Source organism: Amblyomma maculatum, chromosome 6 (genome assembly GCF_055883805.1).
Source record: "Amblyomma maculatum isolate TAMU_Amacu chromosome 6, ASM5588380v1, whole genome shotgun sequence".
In the NCBI taxonomy this organism is placed as follows: domain Eukaryota; kingdom Metazoa; phylum Arthropoda; class Arachnida; order Ixodida; family Ixodidae; genus Amblyomma; species Amblyomma maculatum.
Window position 1 is genome coordinate 59,208,538 of NC_139349.1, and position 24,280 is coordinate 59,232,817.

Genomic DNA, 24,280 nt, shown 5'->3' on the forward strand with positions numbered 1-24,280 from the left:
CGCCGGCCTGTTATGCCGACTGTGACAACGGCTCCGCCTAAAGACAACTAAAACGATATCTTACATCGCTCAGAATGGCTATAAATGTTTTTGCTACATCATTAAAGTGGTCGTGACCAAGCTCTAGGCTTCTATGAACAGATGCAGCAGAGATATAAGAGTTTTAAGAGCTCTGCAGCCGACGATGCGTGCCCCTGGTGGTGTGTCGCACAATTAGGCGGCTCGCTGGGTAAGATCAGAGTAAGGGACTCTGGTATGATGTTGCACCGGGAGCGGACAGCTGACTAGCAGACGACGCTCGTACGCCGATCGCAGTCGGTGTGAGCAAGCGGCAAGTAAAAGGAGATTTTGGACTTCGGTTGTCGGCATTTGGTCTGTTAGCACCGATACTGAGTATCCTATGTACAAGAACCATGCTGAGCCGCTCTGCAGCTTTTGGGTGCCCAAACACACGCGCAGTACCTAGAATAAACTTGCATCAGCTTTCGAACAACATCAAGCTGCGAAAACAATGGGTGTTGGCAATGAAATGCTATACATCGAAGATAGCGAAGCACAGCAGACCTTCTTCAGCTCATATCAATAGCGAGCATTTCGTGCACGGCTCGAACGTGACCGAAAGTCAGCCGTCTGCATAATTTAAGAGCTTTTTAAGGCTTACGCCGGGCTGCCCCGCTGCCTGTAGGTACCCTCTTGACCAAAAGTAACCAGGCTGCATGTTTTGCTTCTCGCTTGCATTTTAAAGCCAACATAGATTCACAGAGGAAAAAGAAGCGTGATAAGAATAGAGGACAGGAGCTTGCCTTTACCTTTCATAGATTTACAGCTTCAGAAGCGGTACCATTTACCTGCTACCCGACTGAAAAGGGGAACGTGCAGCCTGGTTAATTTTGGTATTTCGACGAGAAAAACTAGTTGAGTAAGCATGAAAAATGCGGAACAGAACGAAGGGTAATGTACGCCGCTCTCCGCCCGCATGTTAGTCGTCAAACACTACTTTTGGCCAATGTGATAATACACTAGGCACGAAAGAGCTTGGCCTACGTGCTCCCGTAACGATACCGTATGATATGAACCCGATGTCTTTACTTTACGAAAAACCACTTTTGTACGAAAGCTTTCATCAAGGCACACAGCTGTCTTCAGTTCGAATAATTACACACATCAGTATGTAATTATGCGTACTCTCCGTGGAGTACGCATTACAATTTTTGCAGATGATATTTGCATCTGGAGTGCATCACGTTCGCGTTATACAACGCAGCAACGAATTAAGAGGGCGTTATTGCACATCTCAATGTACCTGGCTCCCCTGGGTCTTCGGCTCTCACCAGAAAAGAGTGTTGTTATGGCTTTTACAAGGAAAAGAATGACTCGATACCCGCTCCTTCTGGGTGGACGGTCACTGTCCTATGTAAGGTCACACCGGTTCCTAGGGGTTATAATTGACAGTAACCTCTCTTGGGCCCCTCAGATTAAAACACTCCATGAGATAATCACTGCAGCATCACAGGTTTTCAGATGCAGGGCGGGAACACGATAGGGCAGCAACTGCCGATCGATGGTTCTGCTTGAAAAGGCTTACGTTGAAGGAGCGCTACGCTACTATTTACCGGTACTTCAAAGATTATCTCCAACAAGCAAGAAGATTCCTGAGGCTGCACGGAACAACTGCTTGCGGATATGCCTTGGACTCCCAAAGGGATCATCTGCATCAGGAACACTTGCAGAAGCAGGACGCCTCCCGCTAGATGTGATTGCCGCCCAAGAAACTATGCGCACCCATCTCCGACATGTCCTCTAAGGGAAAAAGCATTTCTTGCATCATGTCCACCAAACTCACAGAAACTCTGGCATTGGTCAAGCAGTACAGTTTCTGCCCCTCCCTACTATTATTCAGCCACGTAGTTTACTACCAGTCACCTTTCCTCCATTGACACTATCGTCTTTATAGGTGAATATGTCTGTTTCTGGCGTGGAGGCGAAAAGCCGGATGCCGCAGGCAGCACTTCTGCAAGCCGCTCTCGCCTGCATAGTCAAGGAATATACGCAGCACACCCACATATTCACCGACGGTTTAAATGCTCACGAGACTTCATCCTGTGGCCTTTATGTACCCTCAACAAACAATGTCCTGTCTTACCGGCTGCAGCGGAAGACATCATCTACGACAGCTGAGCTTCATGGCATTAAAGAAGCTCTCTCCTATATCCTGCGCCAAACTCCCGGAAGATGGGTTATCTTCACTGATTCCAAAGCATCTCTACAAATCCTGAATAACCTGCTGAAGAAAAACAATCATCATCCTGTTTCCCTTGACATCGGGTATCTTCATCATTTGGCTATTACCGCAGACCACTGCATAACATTTCAGTGGATACCAGCTCACTGTGGCATTAAAGCCAATGAAAAAGCAGATGAAGCAGCTCGCAAAGGCCACCAACATCAAATATACATAAGGACCTTCTTCACGAAATCTGATGCATCCCAACTGGCTAAACGATTTGCTTCCGAAACAAAGTATCGACTTTGGAGCTTGTCGACGCATCACTACCAATTTCTATATTCTATTGACCCACATCTAAAATCAAGACTTCCACCGAAATATCCTCGCCAACAAGAAACTCTTTACCACCGACTTCGTCTAAACTGTGCATACACAAATGGATTGCGCTACCGTTTCGGGGAAATGAACAGCCTGTATTGTGACAACTGTGGCTCGATTGAAACTCTGGAACATATCCTACTTGAGTACACTGCGTACGCTGACGAGCGTGCAAACTATGAACACAGCATGGAGAAGCTCTCCCCACTGCCTTTAACAATGAACAGTGTTTTAGGTCCCTTAGCCTGCCCTAAGCAACAAAGACTCGCGATGAACTTTTTATTTGCATATTTGAAAGACATTGGACTCCTTGACAAACTCTAAATTCACCTCGCATGTTTCCCTCAGGCATTTTGAAAGTTGTGAACTCTATAAGCACATTTGTCGGATCATGCATTTCATTATTTGATTTTATATCATTACTCCACGAAGCACCTTAACACGTATTTAATGGCCGTGTTTTATCTCCCCCTTCAATTCTATTATTTCCCTCATCATTCTTTTTTCAATCTTTCCCTCCCGAATTCCCCTATCTACACAGAGTAGCATGCCAGCGAAATTTAAAGGCCGGCAAAGTTCCATTTTCCATTAAAGAGTCTCTCTCTTTCTCTCACATCAGTAGGATAGGATACCGACACACGCAGTGCCGAGTCCGATCGACACGCCTCTCATTGCTGTTCCACGGGCAGTTTCATTACATTGGCGAACTCGTAGTTCACGCTGCACACTGCAAAATACAGTCGTGAGGCTTGCCATATTTTAACAACACAAAAAACGAACTCGAAACGATCTCCGCACAGTAAACCACGGCAATTTCGTGACCGCTACAGCGATGGTCTGAGGAAAAATGACTCAGGTACGCCCAGGCGTACGTCACACCTAGCGGTCTGCAATGGCAGCCCTTTTCCTGATTTCAGGTCCGAGAACGGCAATTTTATAAAGCAGGTTCTTAACTACTTGCTTCAAAAGTGCCTCTTATATTTTAATCTAGCATTCCCTTCATATACCAGAGGAAAATTGTTTCTTACCAAGAGAAAACGTTCGCACTCATTCGTAGTTGCGCAATGCTTTGATGCGGCTGTTTGCATTGCGAAAACAAAATGTTTCAAAAGCTAGTTCTAGGCAGCAAGTCGGTAGTATTTGGCCTTGTAATTGAGAAACACCGTGCAGGAATTCCCACGTTTTCAACACACAAACGTTTTAAGGTAGTTATCGTTGCCTGTCCAGTTTCACTTAAAGGCCAGTATTTTGGTACCAATACAGTAATTGCACAACGCCAAGAGTTCTCTCTTCCGTGTTCTTTTTGTTTTTGCCATTAAGTGACTCCTCAAGCCTTACTGAGCGGCTCTACCTGTAGATGCTGCACTCATATTGCTGGTAACCCCCGATGACCCATCGTGAGGCGATCACCAAAAAAAGCACAGGTAACTAGCTATCCAGGGCAGCTGTTACTTTTGTTTAACATATATACTTTGAAATGACCAGTGATTACCCGTATAGTACCCACTGAAGGACCATTACGAAAGAAGACATCTACCATGGTGTTCAAAACCACTGGATACCAGTTTACTGTGGGCCGTTGCATGCACGATATTGCCTACTCTTCCGTCATCATTGCTAGGAGATCGATAATTGCGGACAACATTCTTCGAGTTCGCGCAGAGGCATTTTAACAAAACTGGCATCAATAACTACACACAATACATTAATAAAGTACGTTTTAGTGGGACAATAAAGGATTGCCGCTGCACAGTACCTTCAAATAGCTGTAGGTTCTGCCCCCAACCCCAACTGATGTCAAGAACAATACCGTAGCGCTGGCAACACGGACGTTCAACACACGAGCTTACTCTGTGCAAGCGAATTCCCTGCTACACACTGCCTCTAGTTAACTAGTCCATCGGCCTTGAAACAGTTTTATTTGACAGGCCGGTTTAACCGGCTTAGTTGACAACAGTACTAAAAGGAGCCGATCGTCACTGTCTGTATCAGCAAGATTCAGTAGTAAAAGAAACAACGTTGCTCTCTCAGTTAAAACGAAGCGTGTTCAACCGTGGAGGTGCCTAGTGCATTACTCGACAATTGCGGATCTGGCATACGTGTGGAGCTTTGTGGCACGAACTGAAAAAAATATATATATTCCAAAAGGGAAAGCTTTCTCCTATTTCCTTGCGATCATCTGGTGCCCAGTGAACTTGCGAGAAGTAAACGATTTTTTGCTTTAGCCGCAGCACGAAATAGGATGAGTTCTCTATGAGATGTTTTGTTTCGGTTGGGGAATCACAGCTGAGCTTGAAATAACCTTTCCGCTGCACAGAGGGTTAATAGCGACATAGTCAAATAGTCTAAAACAGCAGGATTAAATTAGGAGTAAAAAAAGGGAAAATACCTGCTTCGAACAGTCGGCGACCTACCAGCGACAAGTGAAAGCCCCAAATTACATGCCGCACTCCATGTCCATTTAAGTCCCCCCGCATCGTAGAAAGGTGAAAAAAAGAGGTGAGAGAAAAGAGATGCCTTACATGTAACAGGCCGCCAGCTGGGTGTTCAATTACAAGCTCTTGCCAATCTCATAGCGTGTTCTAGAGACAGGCCCGATAGACGTTTACAGTCAGTGTAAGACAACATACGGCAATACATGAGTCAGTCGTATCAGATTTTGTCTGTCTTCACATTATGTACAAGGTCTCTTGTCGTATCAGCGCGTTCTGAAATACTTCGGGTCGGCTCACACCACTGCGGCTGTGTTTCTTTTAAAGATAAAAACGAATTCAATGCATCAGTGAAAACTCAACACTATTTTTTCCATCCCAAGAAACCAACACTGCAAGAAACATCGAAATGATCACTTTAGCAATGGACTTTGTAAACACTTCGATTAAAGTGTCATCACGAAATCGATACTCACTGCCACAAAATAAAATTTTTTGAATCAAGTAGGTTGTTTTCCACACGCTGCTTGTCCGGAGCTTCTAATATTGTGCAATGCCGTTTTTATTGCTAGCACAACAAAATTACTGTGCGCCTTCTGGATGTGAACATATTGCGCCGATTGTGTGCAGTTTATGTAGTTGCACACAACTCTATAAAATGTGTTGGTATAATAAAACTATCAAATAGCTTGTACTTTTGAGCCGGTTTATAATTTTCTATCGGCTGGGCTGGTTCACTTTGTCTCTGTATTCCAATATTGCTGTCAATATCTTTACTCCGAATCACGCATCCCGTTTCACAGACACTCGTCCAGTCTTCGCAAATACGTTCGAATCTCTGTTCGAAAGGATGGAGGGTGGTGGTGGGGGAAGGAAGGGGTAAGGGGGCTGGGAGGAGGGTAACCCAGGAATCAGCTCCAGACCGCCTCTTTTTTACGGCACTCAACGAAAGCCACGAGCAGTCCGCGGATACTGCACTCCATCATCATCATCAGCTTGACTATACCCACTGCAGGGCGAAGGCCTCTTCCATATTTCTCCACTTAACCCGGTTCTGTGCTAGCTGCATCCACTTGACCCCTGCGATCTTCTTAATCTCATCCGCCCACCTAACTTTCTGCCGCCCCCTGCTACGCTTTCCTTCCCTTGGAATCCAGTTTGTTACCCTCAGCGACCATCGGTTATCCTCTCTTCGCACTACATGTCCTGCCCATGTCCATTTCTTCTTCTTAATTTCTACTAGAATGTCGGTAACTGGAGTTATTTCCCTGACCCAATCTGCACGCCTCCTATCTCTTAATGTTACCCCTACCATTTTTCGTTCCATAGCCCTCTGGGTTGTCCTCAACTTAAGTAGAACTTTCTCGGTTAGCCTCCACGTTTCAGCGCCATAGGTGAGTACAGGTAAAATGCAAACGTTATATACTTTCCTTTTTAGCGATACCGGTAAGCTGCTAGTCACAATCTGCGAGTGCTTGCCAAATGCGCTCCATCCCAATCTTATTCTTCTTGTTATTTCCTTTTCATGGTACGGATCTGCGGTTACTACCTGTCCTAAGTAGACATATTCGCGTACTACTTGCAGCACTTCGCTACCTAATGTAAACTGCTGTTCCTTCCCGAGGCTGTTGAACATTACCTTAGTCTTCTGCATATTGATTTTCAAGCCTACCTTTCTACTTTTCCTGTCTAGGTCATCAATCATCATCAAGCACTCCACTATATGACGGATTAAAGAACGGTATGACCTTGAAAGAAAATGGGTTTTTAACAACTGTCTGGCATTTCATGAAAATTACAGCAGATATTTTTGATGCCTAATACTGTAGCGAGTTCTAGTAAAGGTCCTCATTTCTGAAGAGATGCGTCCATATGATTGCGAGGGGGCGCGTATGTTGGCTATGCCTGAAATTAAGTAGTCACGGTTAGCAAGTGGAGTATCTCAGGATGTCTGCAATAAAATGATGGTCGTACTCATCGGTGAGGGCGTACGAGAAAACATCGAGCCGGAGGTGGAAGGCTGAAGGGAGAAGGGAGGGGGGAGTGTGGAGGGCTCCGGCACAGAGTTAACTGTTGAGCATGTCGCTTTCCCACTCACCGTTTCAGTGGCTTGACAGTGGCAGGCTTGCATTATTGTTATTGCAAACACCGAGGCACAAGAGAGAGAGAGAGAACAACTTTTATTTAAAATGCATTTTCTCTGCGCTCTTACAACTGTATGAGTGCTTTTAAACAAAAAGCCGAAAGTGTGTTGGGCTGCATGGGTGGCGGAATATGGCAATGGCAGCAGCTTAGTAGCCAATGAAAGCAACACAAAGGTTTTATCCAATGACTCTCAGATAGCGTACATTAGTGCATCTCCAAACAGTTGAACTGGGGTGATGGTACAACGTGACAAGGCGAGTTATCTGAAATAAGCGGTAGCTGCCTATTAGTAAAGGCGCAATGTGAGCGCAATGAGGCAAACGGTAAAATCTGGAGCTCTTCGGTTTTCTTACGAGGATGACGCGGCAGCATTTTGACCGAGATATACTTTAAGCACTGCAGAGCGCACTGCGTACGAGTCGGTAGAGTTTGGTAATACACCTTACACGGACCGACACCACATATTGGGCGCCTAAAAGTCACTACTGTAAAAGGAAGGCTACTAATCAGTTGATCCTTGTCTGAATGACCGGGCCAAGCACTTCATTTAAGCCGTTGACGATGCTATTGGCCAAGGCTATGACGCAGTTGAAGCCATGGTTGCTCATCGAACCACAGCCAATAAATTTTGTTCCCACTTAACCGTCAAAATCACTACGAGACTTTAGCATTATGATATAGCTCAAAGTGTTCTTCTGTCATCACCACAATATTCGTGGTCACATATATTTCCCCTTTCCCTTCTGTGAACTAGCAGACGTGAGAATGCTACCCCACATTACACCTTATCAGCCTTCCGCATATTAAGCATTTCTCTTCTTTTTCGGTGTGAAACTCCAAATCTGTTTTTATACCAACATTGTATGTTTGGTAAAACTTAAATTCACTCTTTGACAGATTCTGGTATGATAACAGGCTTAAGTGCTATGTTTGAATGTTTCATAGCATTACATCTGCAACAAACCCTGTCGCCGAAGCCATGTGGTCAACAGAGGAGAGAAGGCCCGACCAGCTACTGCTGGTGCCCTAAATTGAAGTTGATTCATTAAAGTACAGAAATATGCTCTGTGTGTATTCTATTGCGTATTAGAACATACGTCGAGCTTTAGTGAGGCTACAATTTACCAGTCTACACTGTAAAAACAAAAACACCTTATTAGGTGTTTTCGCATGTCTATAACTAACACCCATGCACCCTTGAAAAAAAGTGGCTTCAGGGTGCCAGTACACCCTTAAAGATGGTGCTTCGGTTGGTCATAACACCCTTCTATGGGGCCAATGCACTGGGGTGTTTTCCTCACCTTTACACCCTATTGCAGGGTGGAAGCAGTGGCATTGCACCCTTACACCCCTTGATAAAAATCAGTGCGGATAACGTCCATATATTGCATTCCCTAATTAGGAATTACTTTTGCCACTACACGTTCCTTAATGCTTTTCCTATGTGCACACTTGCAATCAAGCTTAATGGTATTCCTTTTAACCACCTGTAATGCCAAATGAGCATGTAAAGAGATGCTGCATGCCATTATTTTTACATCTCGAATGGCCCATGCCAGTATGATTGTTTTTTCAAATTCACAAAGCATGTTACAAAAAAATGTCACACAGAAGGAAACTGGAAGTCTTTTATTCGGCATAGAAGGGTCAGGGTTTGGGCTAGTGGGTGCTCGGGTGCTGGTGGAGGGGGGGGGGGGAGCACTTGTGTTCTGTTTCTTCATTGATGCGCGCTATGGAACCTCATTTATTTAATACTGCCACTCTCCACTGAGAGCCTAGCAGACGGGCAAAAACATACGTGGTATGTACGTAATACCCAAAAAAAATGAAAGAAGCAAAACAGTTCCAACAAATGCAAACACCAAAGTATACAATTTTTTTCAAAAACAGAACCGAACAATGAACACAACAGCATGATGACATTTCTTAAAAAACAACAACAAAACATTTAGTCGTATGCAACAATAATCGCAGTACACAATATTAATCCTATGCTTTGTCAGTGTCAACGCGTGCGCTTGCATAAAATTCGGCCTTAAGCGATGAAATAAAGCGTCGTGCAGCGCATCATGGCTTCGACACGTAGACGCCCAAAAAGAGGTGCTCTATAAAGCAGCACAAATTTTCGGACCCCTTGTCATATGTCAGATTGAACAGCCAAAATCGACCCATTGCTGAATGAAGGGGAAATGCTCTTCAGCTTCTTTGATGCTGCTCCCAATATATCCGGCGCATGGCGTGGCAGTCTTTTCTTCCTGTTCCTTGATAAAATTGTGAAAGAAGTGCATAACACAGCAGCTGTATAAATATGCACTGCACCTGGCAAAAAGCAAATTCAACATATTTTCTACTCAATATTTAGAATACGCCAATGCCCTTTTAGTGTACAGCAGTGTGCTGGAAAAGGGCCCTATCGGAAACCACTGGTGGTTATCTCACAATTAACATTGCAGAGTATACTGTTATGGTTGGTTCAGGAGGCACAAAGCCAGCAGTCTGATCAAGTCATAAATGAGAGGACATAAGGTCAACCCATTTTTATTCATGCAGCATGCTGTTGCATGGTAATTTTAGATTATGCAAGCTATTTTATCAAACAAAAATGGCTACACTCATCAAAAGCACCTGGGTTAGAGAACTTCTATGCTGCCCCACGAACTTTTCATTTCACATGAACTGGAATGCTTATTATGATAGTTAAAAATGTAAATAAACAATAAACAGCACTGGAGCACGGTGTTTACTCCTAAAATATTACCAGCTGGCTCAATTGAAGGCTTCACACAAGGCCAACAGCATACCCTGCACTGCCAAGTAGATACTGCGGAACCAAACAAAAAAAACGTGGAAAGAGCATACTTAGTGATGGGGCACTCCAAAAAAAAAAAAAACAAAAAAAAAACTGCATGTAATACATAACACATAATGCATTTCTGAACTTTTGCACGTCTTCTTGTGCTAAGTATAAACCAGCCAAGCCCTAGGTCATCGCAATGCTTCCTGAAGTGTTTACATTTAAGGTTTAGTAACAAGGAAAAAGTGTTCTCGCTGCTCTATGCGGCAGCTCTGAAACTTCATCACACATTATTCATTGAAAGTGTACACTGGAGCTTTGAGTTGAGCGACAATTACATGTGCAACAGCAGAGCATTACCAAACAACCAATTAGCAGAAACTCTAAAAAATGTCAACACTGAAGCATGGCATGTTAAAACATTTTCCATGCATAGCACATTGTACGCATAGACATCCAGAACATCAGTGGTGAGCCTCAAGAGGTGGCAGGAAGCTCAAGTGTTCAAGAAGTTGTAATTGTTATAGCGGCAGGCAGTCTGAGCACTTTGAAATACTAAAGGTTCGAATACTAAAAATATGTTGACTAACTTGAAAAGCAAAAATAACAATTTGGATTTATTGAGAATGTTTACTAGAAATGAGAATGTGTATGACAGTGCCGCATGGTTAATGCATAAAATGTTAGCATCTGTAGTTGAAGGCATTTGTGGTAAACCTAATCTGAGAAGAAATAAAATTATTACATCATTTCAAACTTGGGTAGCAAATTACAGCATTTTTTTAAAACAACTATTAAACTGCATTACCCACCTTCAGAGGCCTGTAGGATAAGACAATGTGGCAAATATTTCTTTTGAAGCAGTCTCAGATTATATATTCCAGACATTAGGAACATGTTAGGTACTAGCATGCATGAGCAGGTTGAGAGACCCCTTTCCATCCAGCAAATGCTAAACCCCACCAAGCTGCCTGCAAGAGCTATCTGATAAAGTACTGATGGTCCACTGCAGCAGAGTGCTTAGTCAAATGGCTCAGGTGACTCTTGTATGCAATACGACATGGTAAGCATGTGATGGCAGGAGTCTCCTAAAAGTGCTTTTGATTGTACTTACAGTGCAAATAATCTTTTCAGAGCAAAGAATTCACAGTTGCGATGAAAACTTGTGTAGTATTTCTATTTGAATTATGAATCACTAATACATATTACAAGTTAGACTGTAAACCATTTTAGAAACAAAGAAAATTCGCTAATAATGTCGGTTTCAAGTAGGCTTCCTGAATATTCAAATGACAAAGAGAAAACTTACAAATGATACAAACAACATCCAGAGCTCCCGGCTGGTTCCCAATGTTTGCCAAGAGTTGCAGAATGCATACTGTCTGTACATCTACAAAAGAAATAAGCAACACAACAATGGTGTACCTCCTTGCAGGTAAAAAGAGACAGCCGAGTTTTGAGGCGATAATTTATTGTCTAATTTAGGAAGGCAAATAAACAAAATTGAAAACATGTAGAGGCACACAAACTGAAAGCCAAACATCTGACAGCAAAAATTAGCAAAGCTTGTGTAAATTTGAATCAGGTATCACCTAATTCTCTGCTACTAGTTGAACAGATTCGAAAAGGCTGCACCATTACAACGGAGAAGAACAATAGGTAATTTAAATTTAGCTAATGCGAAAATTGTTACATATGAAGAAATGCATAGGCTAGTTATGGTTTTATTATTCTTTCTGATGCTCAGCCATGTTTTTAGTATATCTATAAGGCAATGCAAAATGGCAAAAATGTAGGCATTTAGCGAAAAGCTGCCAATTAGATAGCACATGCAGCAAACAGAAGGAAACAGCTTAATACTTACGCTTCTTTCTTCTTTCACGCATTCCTTCAGAACATACTTCGAGCACCCGGGCATTGTCCTTTTTTCTTGCACGAATGGTGTCCTTCAAAACCAAGACAAGTGTCTTGTTCAGGCCAATTTCAACTGCCTCTTTGCCGTCCTTCTTGATCAGCATGTTGACGTCATGTAAGAACTGCAAGTTTGTGTGAATGGTAGCCATAAAGAATTCATTTTACTCAATGTTTCAAGTAACTGAATATTAAAAATCATTGTACAAAAGCTAAGGCAACTGATTCCTTTGTACATATCTGAAAAAAAAAAAACTGGCATTAGCAAACAGCAAATAGAAATATTTACTAAGGTTAGAAAACTGCAAAAACCATCAGTTTTTTGTCACTCATCGCCAAACTGCAAGCAATATTAAGGAAAGTCTAATATAAAAAATAACAAAGCAAAAATTATGATCCTCCTTCCCTCAACTTGGCACACGGCTGAATGGCAATAAAATATGTAATATATCTCTAAACTAAGGGTCCCCGCTAAGCTTTAAAAAGTAGGCTTCAATTCTTAGCGACAATCTACAGACATGCATCGTTAGCATATGAAAGTCAAATTGTTTTCTGGGCCCTATAAATCAGTAAACTGCTTTCAACACATACATTACAAATTTTTTAATAACAGTAAGTCACAAATTTGCCTGCAATATGCGCACTGTGATGAGCAAAGAAGGTAAACATATGCGACTAAGGCTATGATAACCGCTTCATATGTACATTTAGGCAAAAGACAAAAAAAAAGTAAACATCTGGTGAGAATCAAACTCTGTAATAGCAACATCTGGTACAATATTTGGCCACAGAATTCAAGCTGTCGACCTCTACTTGAATGCTGAGGCATCAGTATCGAATATCCATTTATTCTAGTCTAAAGACACTACAAAAATCAAGTAATGCGGTCAAACAGTTATGTTGAAATGTGACCACAAAAATAATGAAAACTGGATGGTTTGAACCACATCAGCTGACTTAGCACGTGTACAAGTGCCTTAATTGAAGTCTTGCTGAAAATAAAATACGTACCTAAATGATTCTTCAAGAGCGAAAGTAAACTCCATAACAAAAGCGGCATAATAAAAATGCAAATTCACACTCCATGCAACCGCAAAATATTGTCCCCGTAAAATGAAAAATGCTCCCATTCTGATTAAAAAAGGCAAATCCAGACGCGGGGAAGTTAACATAGGCTGATGATAGCGGCATATAGTTTACGTAGTTTGAAATAAACTGTTATGCAGCCAGGCCGGCCGACCAGCGCACTTCGATGCCGAGTAAATAAGACTAACGCCTTTTTTGCTCGTCGACAGCTCGAGCACAGGATGCCCAAGCTTCTAACACCCATTGAGGCCTTCGCCCAGGAGACAGCAGCTTCCGAAGCCAACAAACACCGCACCAAGCAAATGAAGAAGCTGGCAGAATTACAACCCCGACCTGACAACGCCCCCACTGACCATTCAAACGTGGTCACGAACCTGTCTTCCAGAAATCTAACACCCGCCGAAATTTCAATTCTGGCCAAGGGACACAAATTCAATATTCAGGCTCACGGACCTCCTCTCCCGAAAATTGTATCTGCTCTTGAAGACGGCCTCCAACAGCTGAAAACAGGTCCTCGAGAAGTCAGGCTCAAAACAGTCGGAGTACTGAAAGGTCTGCATTCACGCCGAAATGAAGAGAATCTACCACGGGATGAACGGCAGGCGCTCAACGACCTCCAGAGAGACACGACCATCGTAATCCTCCCAGCGGACAAAGGCAACACAACAGTCGTTCTGGGCAGACAGGACTATGACCAGAAAATTTCTTCTCTACTCAACCATCAAGAATACGAAAAATTGAAGAAGGACCCCACAACAAGTACCCAGGCAAAATTGAACAAGGCATTAAAAGAAGTTTTCAAAAACCTCCCAAACCACCGAAACCTCTACCTGCAGTTATCGTGCACCAACGGATCAGCCCCAGCCTTCTACGGCCTGCCCAAAGTCCACAAACCTGGGACTCCTCTACGCCCAATTGTCGACTTCCGTTTCTCCCCCCTCCGTGCGTTGTCGGAATACCTGCACAAACTCATAACACCAATCACGGGAAAAACCGCGACCCACGTCCGACACGCCGGGCATTTCATCGAACTCGTATCCCAGGTGAGCCTTGAGGCCGACGAGTGCCTTGTTTCCTTTGACGTGGTGTCCCTTTTCACAAATGTCCCTGTAAATCTCGCGTTGGCCGCCACTCGAGAAGCCCTACAACGCGACGATACACTCAGCGCACGAACCCCACTCAGTGTAGACGAGATATGCCGCCTTCTGGAACTATGCTTATCAAACACATACTTCTCATGCCGAGGAGAATTCTACAAACAAGTTAAGGGAACACCAATGGGTGCCTCCATCTCTGTCGCTATGGCGAATATAACTATGCAGCACATCGAAGAACGAGCTCTCAACTCTTTCCGCCCACCGCCAAAAATTTTTCTGAGATATGTCGATGACTGTTTCTCAATTATTAAGAAATCTGAAGTCCAAAATTTCCTCTCTCATTTAAATTCCATTCAACCGGAGATTCAGTTCACCCTAGAAATGGAGAAGCGAGGCGCCCTGCCGTTTTTGGACGTTCTGGTGACCCGAAAAAACAACCGCCTACGATTCTCCGTATACCGAAAACCCACCCACACAGGGCGATATCTGCATTTCACTTCGAACCACCCGACAAGCCATAAAGCGTCAGTTGTGAAGACCTTATTACAAAGAGTGGAAACACATTGCACCACAGAGCCCGACAAAGCAAACGAAAAACGCTTAATATTCAAGGAACTAACCATGAACGGCTACCCCAAAAAATTTATCCGGAAAATCATTCGCCGCCAAAAACGCAACGACAGGCCCCGGGAAGAAAATAACCAGCAGCAAACAACTACATCTCAAAAGTACGTCACTGTCCCCTATGTCCGAGGCGCCAGCGAAACCATCGCCCGTATTCTAAGAAAAGAGGGAATTCGAGTGGCGCACAAGCCTTCAAACACTTTGGGGAGCCTGCTACCCTTCCCCAAAGATCGACCACCAAGAGAAAGAGCCCAAGGCATTGTCTACAAAATTCCCTGCGCCGACTGTGATGCTAGCTACATTGGCGAAACAAAAAACCTAAAAGAAAGAATTCGGCAACACAAGAACGACGTACGAAATTTTTCAAGAGAACGCAACCCCATAGCTGAACATTCAGAAGATTCCGACCACAGAATAAATTTCGAAGAAACGTTCATCTTGGAGACCGAGACCAATTACCGCAAAAGACGCCTCCTCGAGTCATGGCACATACAGTCTACCGCAAATAACATCAACCGGACAACAGGCAACCTCCCTGCTGTATACTTACAAGGTCTTCGCTCTCTCCCGGCCACTTCACAGAAGAAAAGAAAAAAGTCGCCAGCGAGCACACCTGCACCTGCGGCACCCTCACTCGTCTAAACCCCCCTCCTTCCTTCTCATTCCTTTCACACACATTCCACCCCCTCCCCATTCTCCCCCCCCCCCCCCACCTTCTTCTCCCCCTCGACCATTCCTTTACTTATAGCTGCACGCAGCCCCGCGTCATGCACCCCTGAAGAAGGAGCCGAGCTGGCTCCGAAACGTCGGGTTTTATAAAATAAAAGTGTTGGTTGGAGAAATTTCAAGTCTTATTTAGTTATCAACCCAACCAGACAGGCAAATCTGTCGAAATGTTTAGCTTTCGATGCCGAGAGCACGAGCGCAGAGGCGTGCCGCGCTGAACGACCGCCGAGAACGAACATAGTCTCCTCGAACAAAAAGTTTAAACAGAAGGGCTGCGGGAGGACGCTCCCCGAGCAGCAGGACAGTGCGCGCCTATGCGCAGAGTAAATAAAAAAAAAAGGGGGGGGGGGGTCGCGACGCTCCGAGTGAAAGAAGATAACGAAGCATGAAAGAGGTTTCAGGAGAGCGAGCGCGAAGTGTAAGCGATAAGGGAGGAGGGGGAGGGGGAGTCGAGAGTGCTAGGAGAGTTAAGGTAGTACGCCGCACGAACAGAAACGGTAGAACAAAACCGAGTCGTTGCGAACTGAGCGCAAGTATCAAACTGTCAAGAAACGAAAATCGTTTCGTGAACCACCTGCGCGTACAAAATGCAAGGAAACGTAGCACATACATTATTTCTGTTCAAGAAAGTTGAGACTGATGTTCTTGCGCGAAATCTGCGTAACTCGCCGCGACATCTACCACATGTGCGATGTCATTTTGGCAGTCAGGTGAAAACAAGCGCGTGTCTCACGTTTTCATTTCAGCACATTCTGGAGCATTCCGGCACAAAAAGACACAAAATGCAGCAATCCGGTAGGACACTGTTCCCACAAAGCGCAATATGCGTGAGAATAGGCTTACCTTTACAGACGATTGCGTCAGCCGCAAAGTACGCTGTCCGCCTTCCTATCACCGGCACCGAACCAACCAGTGCGATTTCAGCGCGAGTGCAATGTAGTCGGCGCATATACCTCTTAGTCACGCAGAAAAAAAAAATCGTCCATGCCTTCTTCTTTCGAACATCTCAAACATTAAGCGGTGCAGCAGTCCTTCGGCCTGAGCAAAGCAAAAAGAATCCCGGACACTTGCCGACACGATAAATGCCCGTTTGCGTTAAACACCACATGTAGAAGGCACTTCACAAGCTTACACACTTCTGTAACACATATGCATGGGAAATGCAACACATTTCACGAGGGTATACAATCGAAGAAACACATTCAGCATTCGCCGAAACGTGGTCGGAACGCACCCCACAATGCTAACGGCCATATTGTGAAATTTGAAAAGAGCGTTCGTAGCTACCGGCCGCCTCCTGGCGGTGAAATTTTGTTTCAGTTTCTGTTTCATTTTTAGAAAGCACTCGTGTGTAATATTAATTTTAGCGTTACTTTTGGTGCTTTATTTAGGTGTTGGGTCATATTAGCAGCGCCGCTTGTGTATAAAAGGCTACGAAGTTACGCAACCATACCCCCAGCATGTTAGGTGATATTGCTTGCCCGTAACACCCTAAGGCATATTCTCCAACCAAAGCACCCCTTTGGCATGCAAGAGGTGATTTCCAATGGCACGAACACCCTAGACTCAGGGTGTAAGGGTGTTTTGAATCAGACAAATGCCCAAAAAGGTGTTTTTGTTTTTACAGTGTATGCCATAGAATATTCACCAAATTTTAGCTATCTTCGAGCCGAAAATTATCAGCTCCTGTGCTTAAAGTGCCAGCATCTAACATGTTCTTTTTTTTTTTTCTCAGGTATGCAAGGCCAGAAAAACATGTTTCTCTCTGAACACTTTTTCAGTCGCTCACGTAAGAATATTAAAACACACCGGTCTATTCAAATGCCATAGATTCAGGGGCAGACCATTCAACTCTGCCAAAACACACAGGTCCTGTCTATAGAATGCGCTTGCCACCGGCTTGGCATGTGCGAATCCTGTTTTAACGAAGGAAGTCTTTTGTGTAAAATTTGGGCCCTTAGCCTAAGAGTACACCTTGTTTCAGAAACTTTGTTAATAGGTTGCTTAGCGTATTTGGTTATGCAGCGTGCAAAGCAGAGGGATTCACCCCGCTGAAAACCTCCTTGGGATTGCTTTTATTCTTCTTTCGCGTCTAGGAAGACTCGCTGTACATCAACAGCACCTTGACGGCTTCTTGTCTCTATTCAATTTATACTTAAAATTTTTTATGTGTGTCATATTCCCAACATTGCTTTTATTTCTCCTCCAAAGTCTGTTCAACATATTCTAGCGAGTATTTGCGTTCGTTATGTCTTCGACAGGGACTAATCGTAAAAACTTTGTTGCATGTTGAAAATGAGTGCGGATCTACGATTGCTTTATTATTGTGTCTACCTTCGCCATTAGTGATGAAGCTTAAAAATAATATAACTTTTGGTTAGAGCAAATAATTTTGAGGTCGACTGACTCGTAGAATGATGCCCAACAACATATTTATTGACGCTGAATAAGGAGAGGGGAAATGAAAAGAGCCGTAAAGGTGCCATTCGAGAGTTTACTCTATTGTCTGCACGATAATAGAGCGTTCTGTATCCTTTTTATTAACGCAGTCAAATACACAAACTTGGTGTGCTCGCCGATTTTGACAGCTTGGATATCGTGGAACGTAATGATGTGACTATACTGACTTCACCCATCCTTCTTACCCGTCACTTTTATATCCACTCACCCCCTTTGCCCCATGCATGGTAGCAAACCAGTTTCTTTTACCGGTTAACCTACCTGCCTTTTCTCCTCCTCCTCCTCCTTCTTCTCCAGCCAGAAATTGTCATAGCAATAATGGATTTAGCTACACCTACAAAAGCGTTGTTACCCGAAGTAGTAACATTGCAAAGAAAGTGCCAAAATTTAGAATGGGTCCTAAGAAATGACAGAGATTACAAGGCAGAAATAACAAACCGTTGAACCGGCGTTCAAAGAGAGATATTTAATTCGAAGGACTTTCGCAGCACACCATGTTGTGTATCCCGTAAGCGGTTTATGAGATTTCATTCGCAAACACCTGTCTGCCTTAGCCTAACAAACATTACACCACACGCCATAATGCTCGTACTCTGCCGCTAGTGATAAAAAGAGGTAAGCAAATTTAGAATTCGTTTTACAAAGCGCTGTTTGTCTTAAACTAAACTGAAGCGCCAAAAAGGGTAAAACGATGCGCGAATTGCTAATCACTAAGCGCTATTAGTCGTGATGTAATGGCTATTGCTTTTTTTGGAGGCATAGTTTCAAAACAAAAATATTGTTTTATATTGCTTTTGATGAAACTAAATTCTGAGCGTTTTATTTAGGATACATTCAACGTTACGATTCCTTTTAAGCCAGTGGCTTTATTTTCCGTAACATGCATATTTCACCCGCACAGAATCTAAACCACTCGACTAAAATACATCTTCATCATACAGGCGTAATTCTACACAAACAGCAATATTTTATAGCAGAAGTCTAAAGAGCTGTCTCAGCATATAACACGTAGTCCGTCGACGTCCTTGAATCCAACATCACGGGTATGCCTGAGGCAAAAAAAAAAAAAAACAAACAATCGGCGGTGAGATGGAGCCAATGGCATGAATAACACAAGCATGCCTCTTGCTGGCGGAGTTAGTTTTATTACCATATAGGCTGCAGGCATGAAGGTGACTGAGTCGCCTGTTATTATCCCTTGCCAGAGCAATGCTGTTGAAGAGGACTGGACTCAGGCACACAGAAGGACAAAGGCTCTTCGGCGAACGACATTTTGGCGACCTGTCAGAATGAAGTCAACAAATTTATTGCGGAAGCATCGACACATATTAGATTGTAAACTCAGCGACAGTCACCGTTCAGTCATATAAGTATCTGAAGACAGCAAGCAGTCACAAAAAGTTCAATGAATATACGATAAACTATTATAACCTCACTATAGGAAGCAAACTCGGGTTCGGCGCTTCAAAACACATGACAAATGAAAAGTGCGACCCCGACAAGTGGTCGTTGGCGTATCACATGCCATGCAATTTACTGCTTCGCGTTTTGTGTGACGTCTAGATACCGCAAGTCATTGCCGAATTTCGAAGAACTGACAGCGTAGACAGCGTATTCAATATTAGAATCAAGCACACTAGGACTCATGGATTCAAAGTCAGGCGCTCTAATATGGGCCGTCTAGGCTAGTTCATACGTCTTTGTTAAAGTGGGACTTGTGTCTATATTGCCTCTGGAAAGTTGAGCCGCATACATCATAGTCGTGCCTACAGGCACGCCTGTGGCGCGGACAGATGACAGCTGTCATAACATGTCACTGATTCTTCATCCGTAATACGCCAGAGCACTCTATAAAGTAACATAACGTAAAGTTTAATGTTTTTACAGAAATTACTCATAGTTATGTCTCACTGTTTAAATCTGCTGCGATTGATTTTTTTCGGTGTGAAAGCACTGCAATGAATCATGATCAATCTTCATGGTTAGTCGGTGCTCACTCAAAGTCTCCGCCACAATGTTGGCTGACGAACTTGAAAGACTAGTCGAGGAGACTACGTTTTTAGGCCGCTATAAGGGCCTGAGTTTGAATTATGCGTGCTATGCCACGTGGATGTGACCTCAAGGAGCAGCCCAGCCGAGCGACGGCCCAAAAAAGATCGCACAGAATTTTTGGTCAGTGGTGGTGAGCGTCTGAATGCTTTCGCCCTGAAATGCTTCACGAAAAAGATCCAGTGTAAGCAACAAGAGGACACTGCTGACTACATGACGCCGCTCTTTACAAGTGTGGGGCTTCGTTTGCTGTGCTGTGCTACGTTGCAATGCGAAGAAGCAGGCGAATTTCATGATATATATAATAAATTTAGATACAAGGAGCCATCCTAATATCTCTACGAGGCCGTCTATTTCTAACGAAAACAGGCAGATAAATCATCACGCGACTAGGATGCCCTGCATATTTGCAGTTAATATAGAGCACAACTAATCCAGCACTAGAGGACACGACATGTATCCACGTAGGCCAAGACCCCAGAAAGGTTTCCACCCACTCAAGAGAGGGTGGCAGACAGGCACAAGTATACTACATCCAGCGATGTAGTACATAGCAGTACAGTCTACGTATAGACGCCGCACTCTGTGCGGACGAGACCACGAAGACAGCGATGAAGGCCGTCGTTGTATCATACTATCAAGAAATCGCAAGTATGATCCTGGTTAGGAGCACGGATCCAGGAGCGTAGGTGGAAGTGATGGCGCTCGTCACTGAACACTTGAACATTACGAAATAGTTCCTTCTAATAATCACTGACTGACTCTTAGGAAACCTGTAGGCTCCTCGTCGCAGGAAGAGCATGTGAGACTCCTGGAACTAAAGGAAAGCAGAGACAATCAACTTCGCAATCGAACGCCAAACAAAAACATTTGCACATGCAGGGCTAGAGGGGAGTGATAAAGCAGATAGGTTCTGTCGAGGTTGCGGTAGCGAATCCAGATTCGAAACAGTCTCACTCACTCTTCCAAATTTGAACCTAATATCTAGTAATATTACACTTCAATTGACAAATCTAATGCACGAATTTTCATTCTTTCCTCCTCTACACAAGAGTTTGAGTGCACAGAAACTGACTGACTCGAGCCAGTTCCACAAGTACACCTTCCTCAAATTGTATAGTTACATCTTTTCCCAAAACTCTACAAAGCCGCTTCCCTGTGATGCTACATTACACCCACAGTATACCAAATTCCCATTCGAAAAAAGGTACAGAACCATGCCGAAAATACTACAAAACATTCTGTAGTTCTGCCGTAATCGTCAGAAATTCCTGTAGTTTTGTAAATCTTTCTTGTAGGTCCGCAGTTCTCTCTGTCGTACTTCTCTGTAGTCTGTAGTCCTGTAGCACATTTTTGTTGTAACTATAGAAGTTTGTGACGTTACATCAGAAATTTCAGTTGCCACACGTTAATGTTAAAAACCGCACAGAAATTTTGTTGTGAAGACAGAAAGTCTTCTGTAGTCTTTTTTTGGCTGGGATACAACGGGTGGCTGGAAGGAAAGTGTAAAAAATCAGAGCCCATTAGAACACATTATATCAGTGTGCAGCGGGAGGCCTCTCCGTCAATCTCAGACCATGCGACCAAACGGAACATGATGTTCAAGTCCGATAAGCAGCAATAACTCATGGCGTTCTGAAATATGGACACCACGAGCTTCAGAAAAGTTCGACACATCATTTATTCGTCAATAAATGTTTCTTAATGCTATAGTCGTCTTGCACACGCGTAGCCGGCGTTTGCCACATATCGGTAGGGGGACACCTGCCCTTTAAAGAAAAGGCACCGGGGATAAATCAATGTAAATTATATTGCGCCCACCTTAACCGCGTTATTGTAAATCCTACCTTTCTTTTTTATCGGTTTCTCTTTTATAACAAGGGTCCTCAAACGATGCTTACATCTGCCATGCTCAAATTGCCTATTTCGCTTAAAAACAGCGGATAGTATTTATGAATAATAGCTCGAAAATCCCGCCTTTTCCATTCTAAAAAAAAAAACAAAACAAAAACGGCACGACCAATGTCTTCTTGGACGATGCTTTTAATTTTCAGTGGCTACGCCCGCGCTCGCCTAGGAAAGCGCTAATGCTGTATCGAGCCATCTGGCAGGCGTCAGTAGGACAGCTCCATCCACACGGCGACACAAACCGCTCGTGTTATTCGTAAACTCTTTCCTAGCAGCAGAAACTCGCTAGTCTGGTCAGCTTTCGAATTTGCTTGCAACCATCTTGTAATTTTGCCTGATGGTTTATCATAATTCTTTATTGTAGAAGACCTGTAATAATTAAGTGTACGGGATATGGTAGTTTGCTTTATTTAGTAGAAACGCTGTCTCCGTGGGCACGAGAAAGTTTTAGAGCTTTATAAAAAGTCAAAGCCCCCTCCATTTCCTACTGTCTATAAAGCGTGACCCGCATGGAGCGTTTTTCCGGGCGATTCGCCGGCGCCGACGGCAGCGGAGCGTTTTTTTGCCGCCGGAGAGGACGATTTTGCCAAATCGTCGGGATCTGGCTGAACAGATAAAAACGCCGACGACGCGCCGACGCCGGAAGTCGGCAGCGGCAGAGAGCCAATGAGAGCCGGAGCAGCCGTCACGTGATTCCGGTTGAAGCCACGCCCACGCCGGCCGAGAGAGAGAAGCTCGCGAGAGCGGAAAGAACGACGGGGGTTTGGCGCTCCGACGGCGCCGAGGGTTTCGGGTTTCTCGGCCGAAACGGCCGAGCAGCAATGTAGTCTTTCGGAGTCGCGGGGGCGCACGAGGCGACGACCGCAAGGTCCGGGCATCGGGCACCGTGCATTTCCTTTTTTTTTTAGGTTTCTAGGTTAGAGTTCCGTGAAGGTGGGCCGTCCGCTGGGGCCACGAGTGTTTACGCTGAGCTCGGAGGTTGTTTATGAGCTGCTAGCCTTGCCAGCGAACTTCTGATGCCTCCCTTGTGCTATGGCTTCTGCATTTAGATACATAGCTGTTGGAAGTGATGCCTTGCCTGTTTTCTTGACACACCTGACCCAGAAGAAAGAGAGGAAACCACAACTTGAAGCTTGCGGCGACAGGGAAAACAAGATGTTCGCGACCTTCTACGCACGGCCGGATGGGGGCGCGTGCGTCGCGCAACTGGGCGGCAAAAAAAACGCCGCTCGGCTGCTGACCATGCGGGAGTGAAATCGTCGACGCCGGCGCGGGCGTCGGGCGTGCGACGCGTTTTCGCGTGCAAAAAACGCTCCATGCGGGCCACGCTTAATACCGTGATACTCTCAAAGCTTCATCATGCTTTCCTTATTTTTGCTCTTAAGAGGAAGCCTCCCCAATCTTTGCGAGACTCATCGTGTTTTGAAGTCATTCGGCGTGCTCTTATCTTGCTTGTTAGCCACACTATACCGCTTCATGAGCAATAGTGGTCATTAGTACGCCCGAAATTTCGAAAGATGTTGTTCTGTCTCTAAGACGTCCAGCTGATATACGCATATCACGATAGGTAAAAATTTAAACTCGTACTTGCGTACTTCGACATGAGCCAAGGTTGCTCGCCTAACAATACGCGGGCACTTAAAGCGCCGTCGTTAATGACAGTGATGCTGTCATACACTCTTTTAATATTATGTGAAAAAGAAGACATCGTGAAAGAAAGAGCAGGCTCTTCGAGGCGAAAGCTTAATTTCCACTACGCATATTGCGACCGCTAAAATATGCCCCTTAGAATTTTGCTACGGAAAACTAATTATAAGCGCACGCACAATCATCTCCATGACATTTATTTCTGGCCGAATTTGGCTCTTCTTTCTTCTACTTTGTAATGCGCGGCAGGTATGAAAATCTATTTAATACGTCAGAGGAGGCGAACGCATGCCAGGAGCGCTCCAGGCGGCATTAATTACGACAACTAATTAGCTCGCGGCGTCAGACAATTAAATCGCGCAGTCAGGCACACCAATGTATTTCCTCTGCTTTTGGTTTCGTCGGTTGAAGCTCTACAACTCTCGTTTCATAATTTTGGCACATCTTTTTCACGTACCTGTCATACACATTTTTCTGGTGTTGGAGAAACTTTGCCATACCGATATTTTGCCAAGAGGGGAGTTGAACCATTCTGTGAGAGTTAATGGTATTCAAGAATTAAAGCTACGATCCGTAAGGTAAGAAATTCTTTTTTTCTGTATGTTTTGTTCTTTCTCGCTCACACCCTTCTGCACGTCGTTATATTTAGCCCAACAACGCTCCACAAGCCTTGCTCAAGGCGGTGGTGGCTCTCTTCCTTGTAAGCAAGCTCTACTACCTTGTAAGTGTACAGAGTAAATCATGTCATCGAGCTACATCGCCGGAACAGACTGTCTTTGCGTTCCAGTTTTACGGG

At 44.2% G+C, this 24,280-nt stretch overlaps 1 protein-coding gene and 1 long non-coding RNA gene across 3 annotated transcripts in view; one reads left to right on the plus strand and one right to left on the minus strand.

The window, feature by feature from the left end:
- LOC146185840 (uncharacterized) overlaps positions 1-16,651 on the minus strand; it is a 59,882-nt gene extending 43,231 nt beyond the window's left edge. The window contains exons 1-4 of one of the 2 annotated variants that reach the window (XR_014707823.1): positions 16,264-16,651; positions 11,841-12,012; positions 11,286-11,366; positions 9,020-9,443 (exon numbers count right to left, since the gene is read on the minus strand). This is a non-coding gene — a long non-coding RNA (uncharacterized LOC146185840). Of the gene's footprint in view, positions 1-9,019; positions 9,444-11,285; positions 11,367-11,840; positions 12,013-16,263 lie in introns of those variants that run through there. The other variant, XR_014707822.1, reaches the window with a different exon arrangement.
- On the plus strand, positions 1,178-8,212 carry LOC146185841 (uncharacterized). The gene is made up of 4 exons (XM_084605815.1): positions 1,178-1,414; positions 1,682-1,795; positions 2,495-2,700; positions 8,128-8,212. Exons 1-4 carry the CDS (start codon positions 1,178-1,180, stop codon positions 8,210-8,212), a joined length of 642 nt encoding a protein of 213 aa, XP_084461941.1.
- Positions 16,652-24,280: the final 7,629 nt, after the last annotated feature.

What these genes read in the sequence shown, in the direction of transcription:
- LOC146185841 (XM_084605815.1), top strand. Translation starts at nt 1,178, where the DNA reads ATGCGTACTCTCCGTGGAGTACGCATTACAATTTTTGCAGATGATATT. An exon ending in TGCGCACCCATCTCCGACAT is followed by an intron (nt 1,796 to 2,494) that starts GTCCTCTAAGGG and finishes GCATCCCAACTG; the next exon opens with GCTAAACGATTTGCTTCCGA. An exon ending in TTCGGGGAAATGAACAGCCT is followed by an intron (nt 2,701 to 8,127) that starts GTATTGTGACAA and finishes AATGTTTCATAG; the next exon opens with CATTACATCTGCAACAAACC.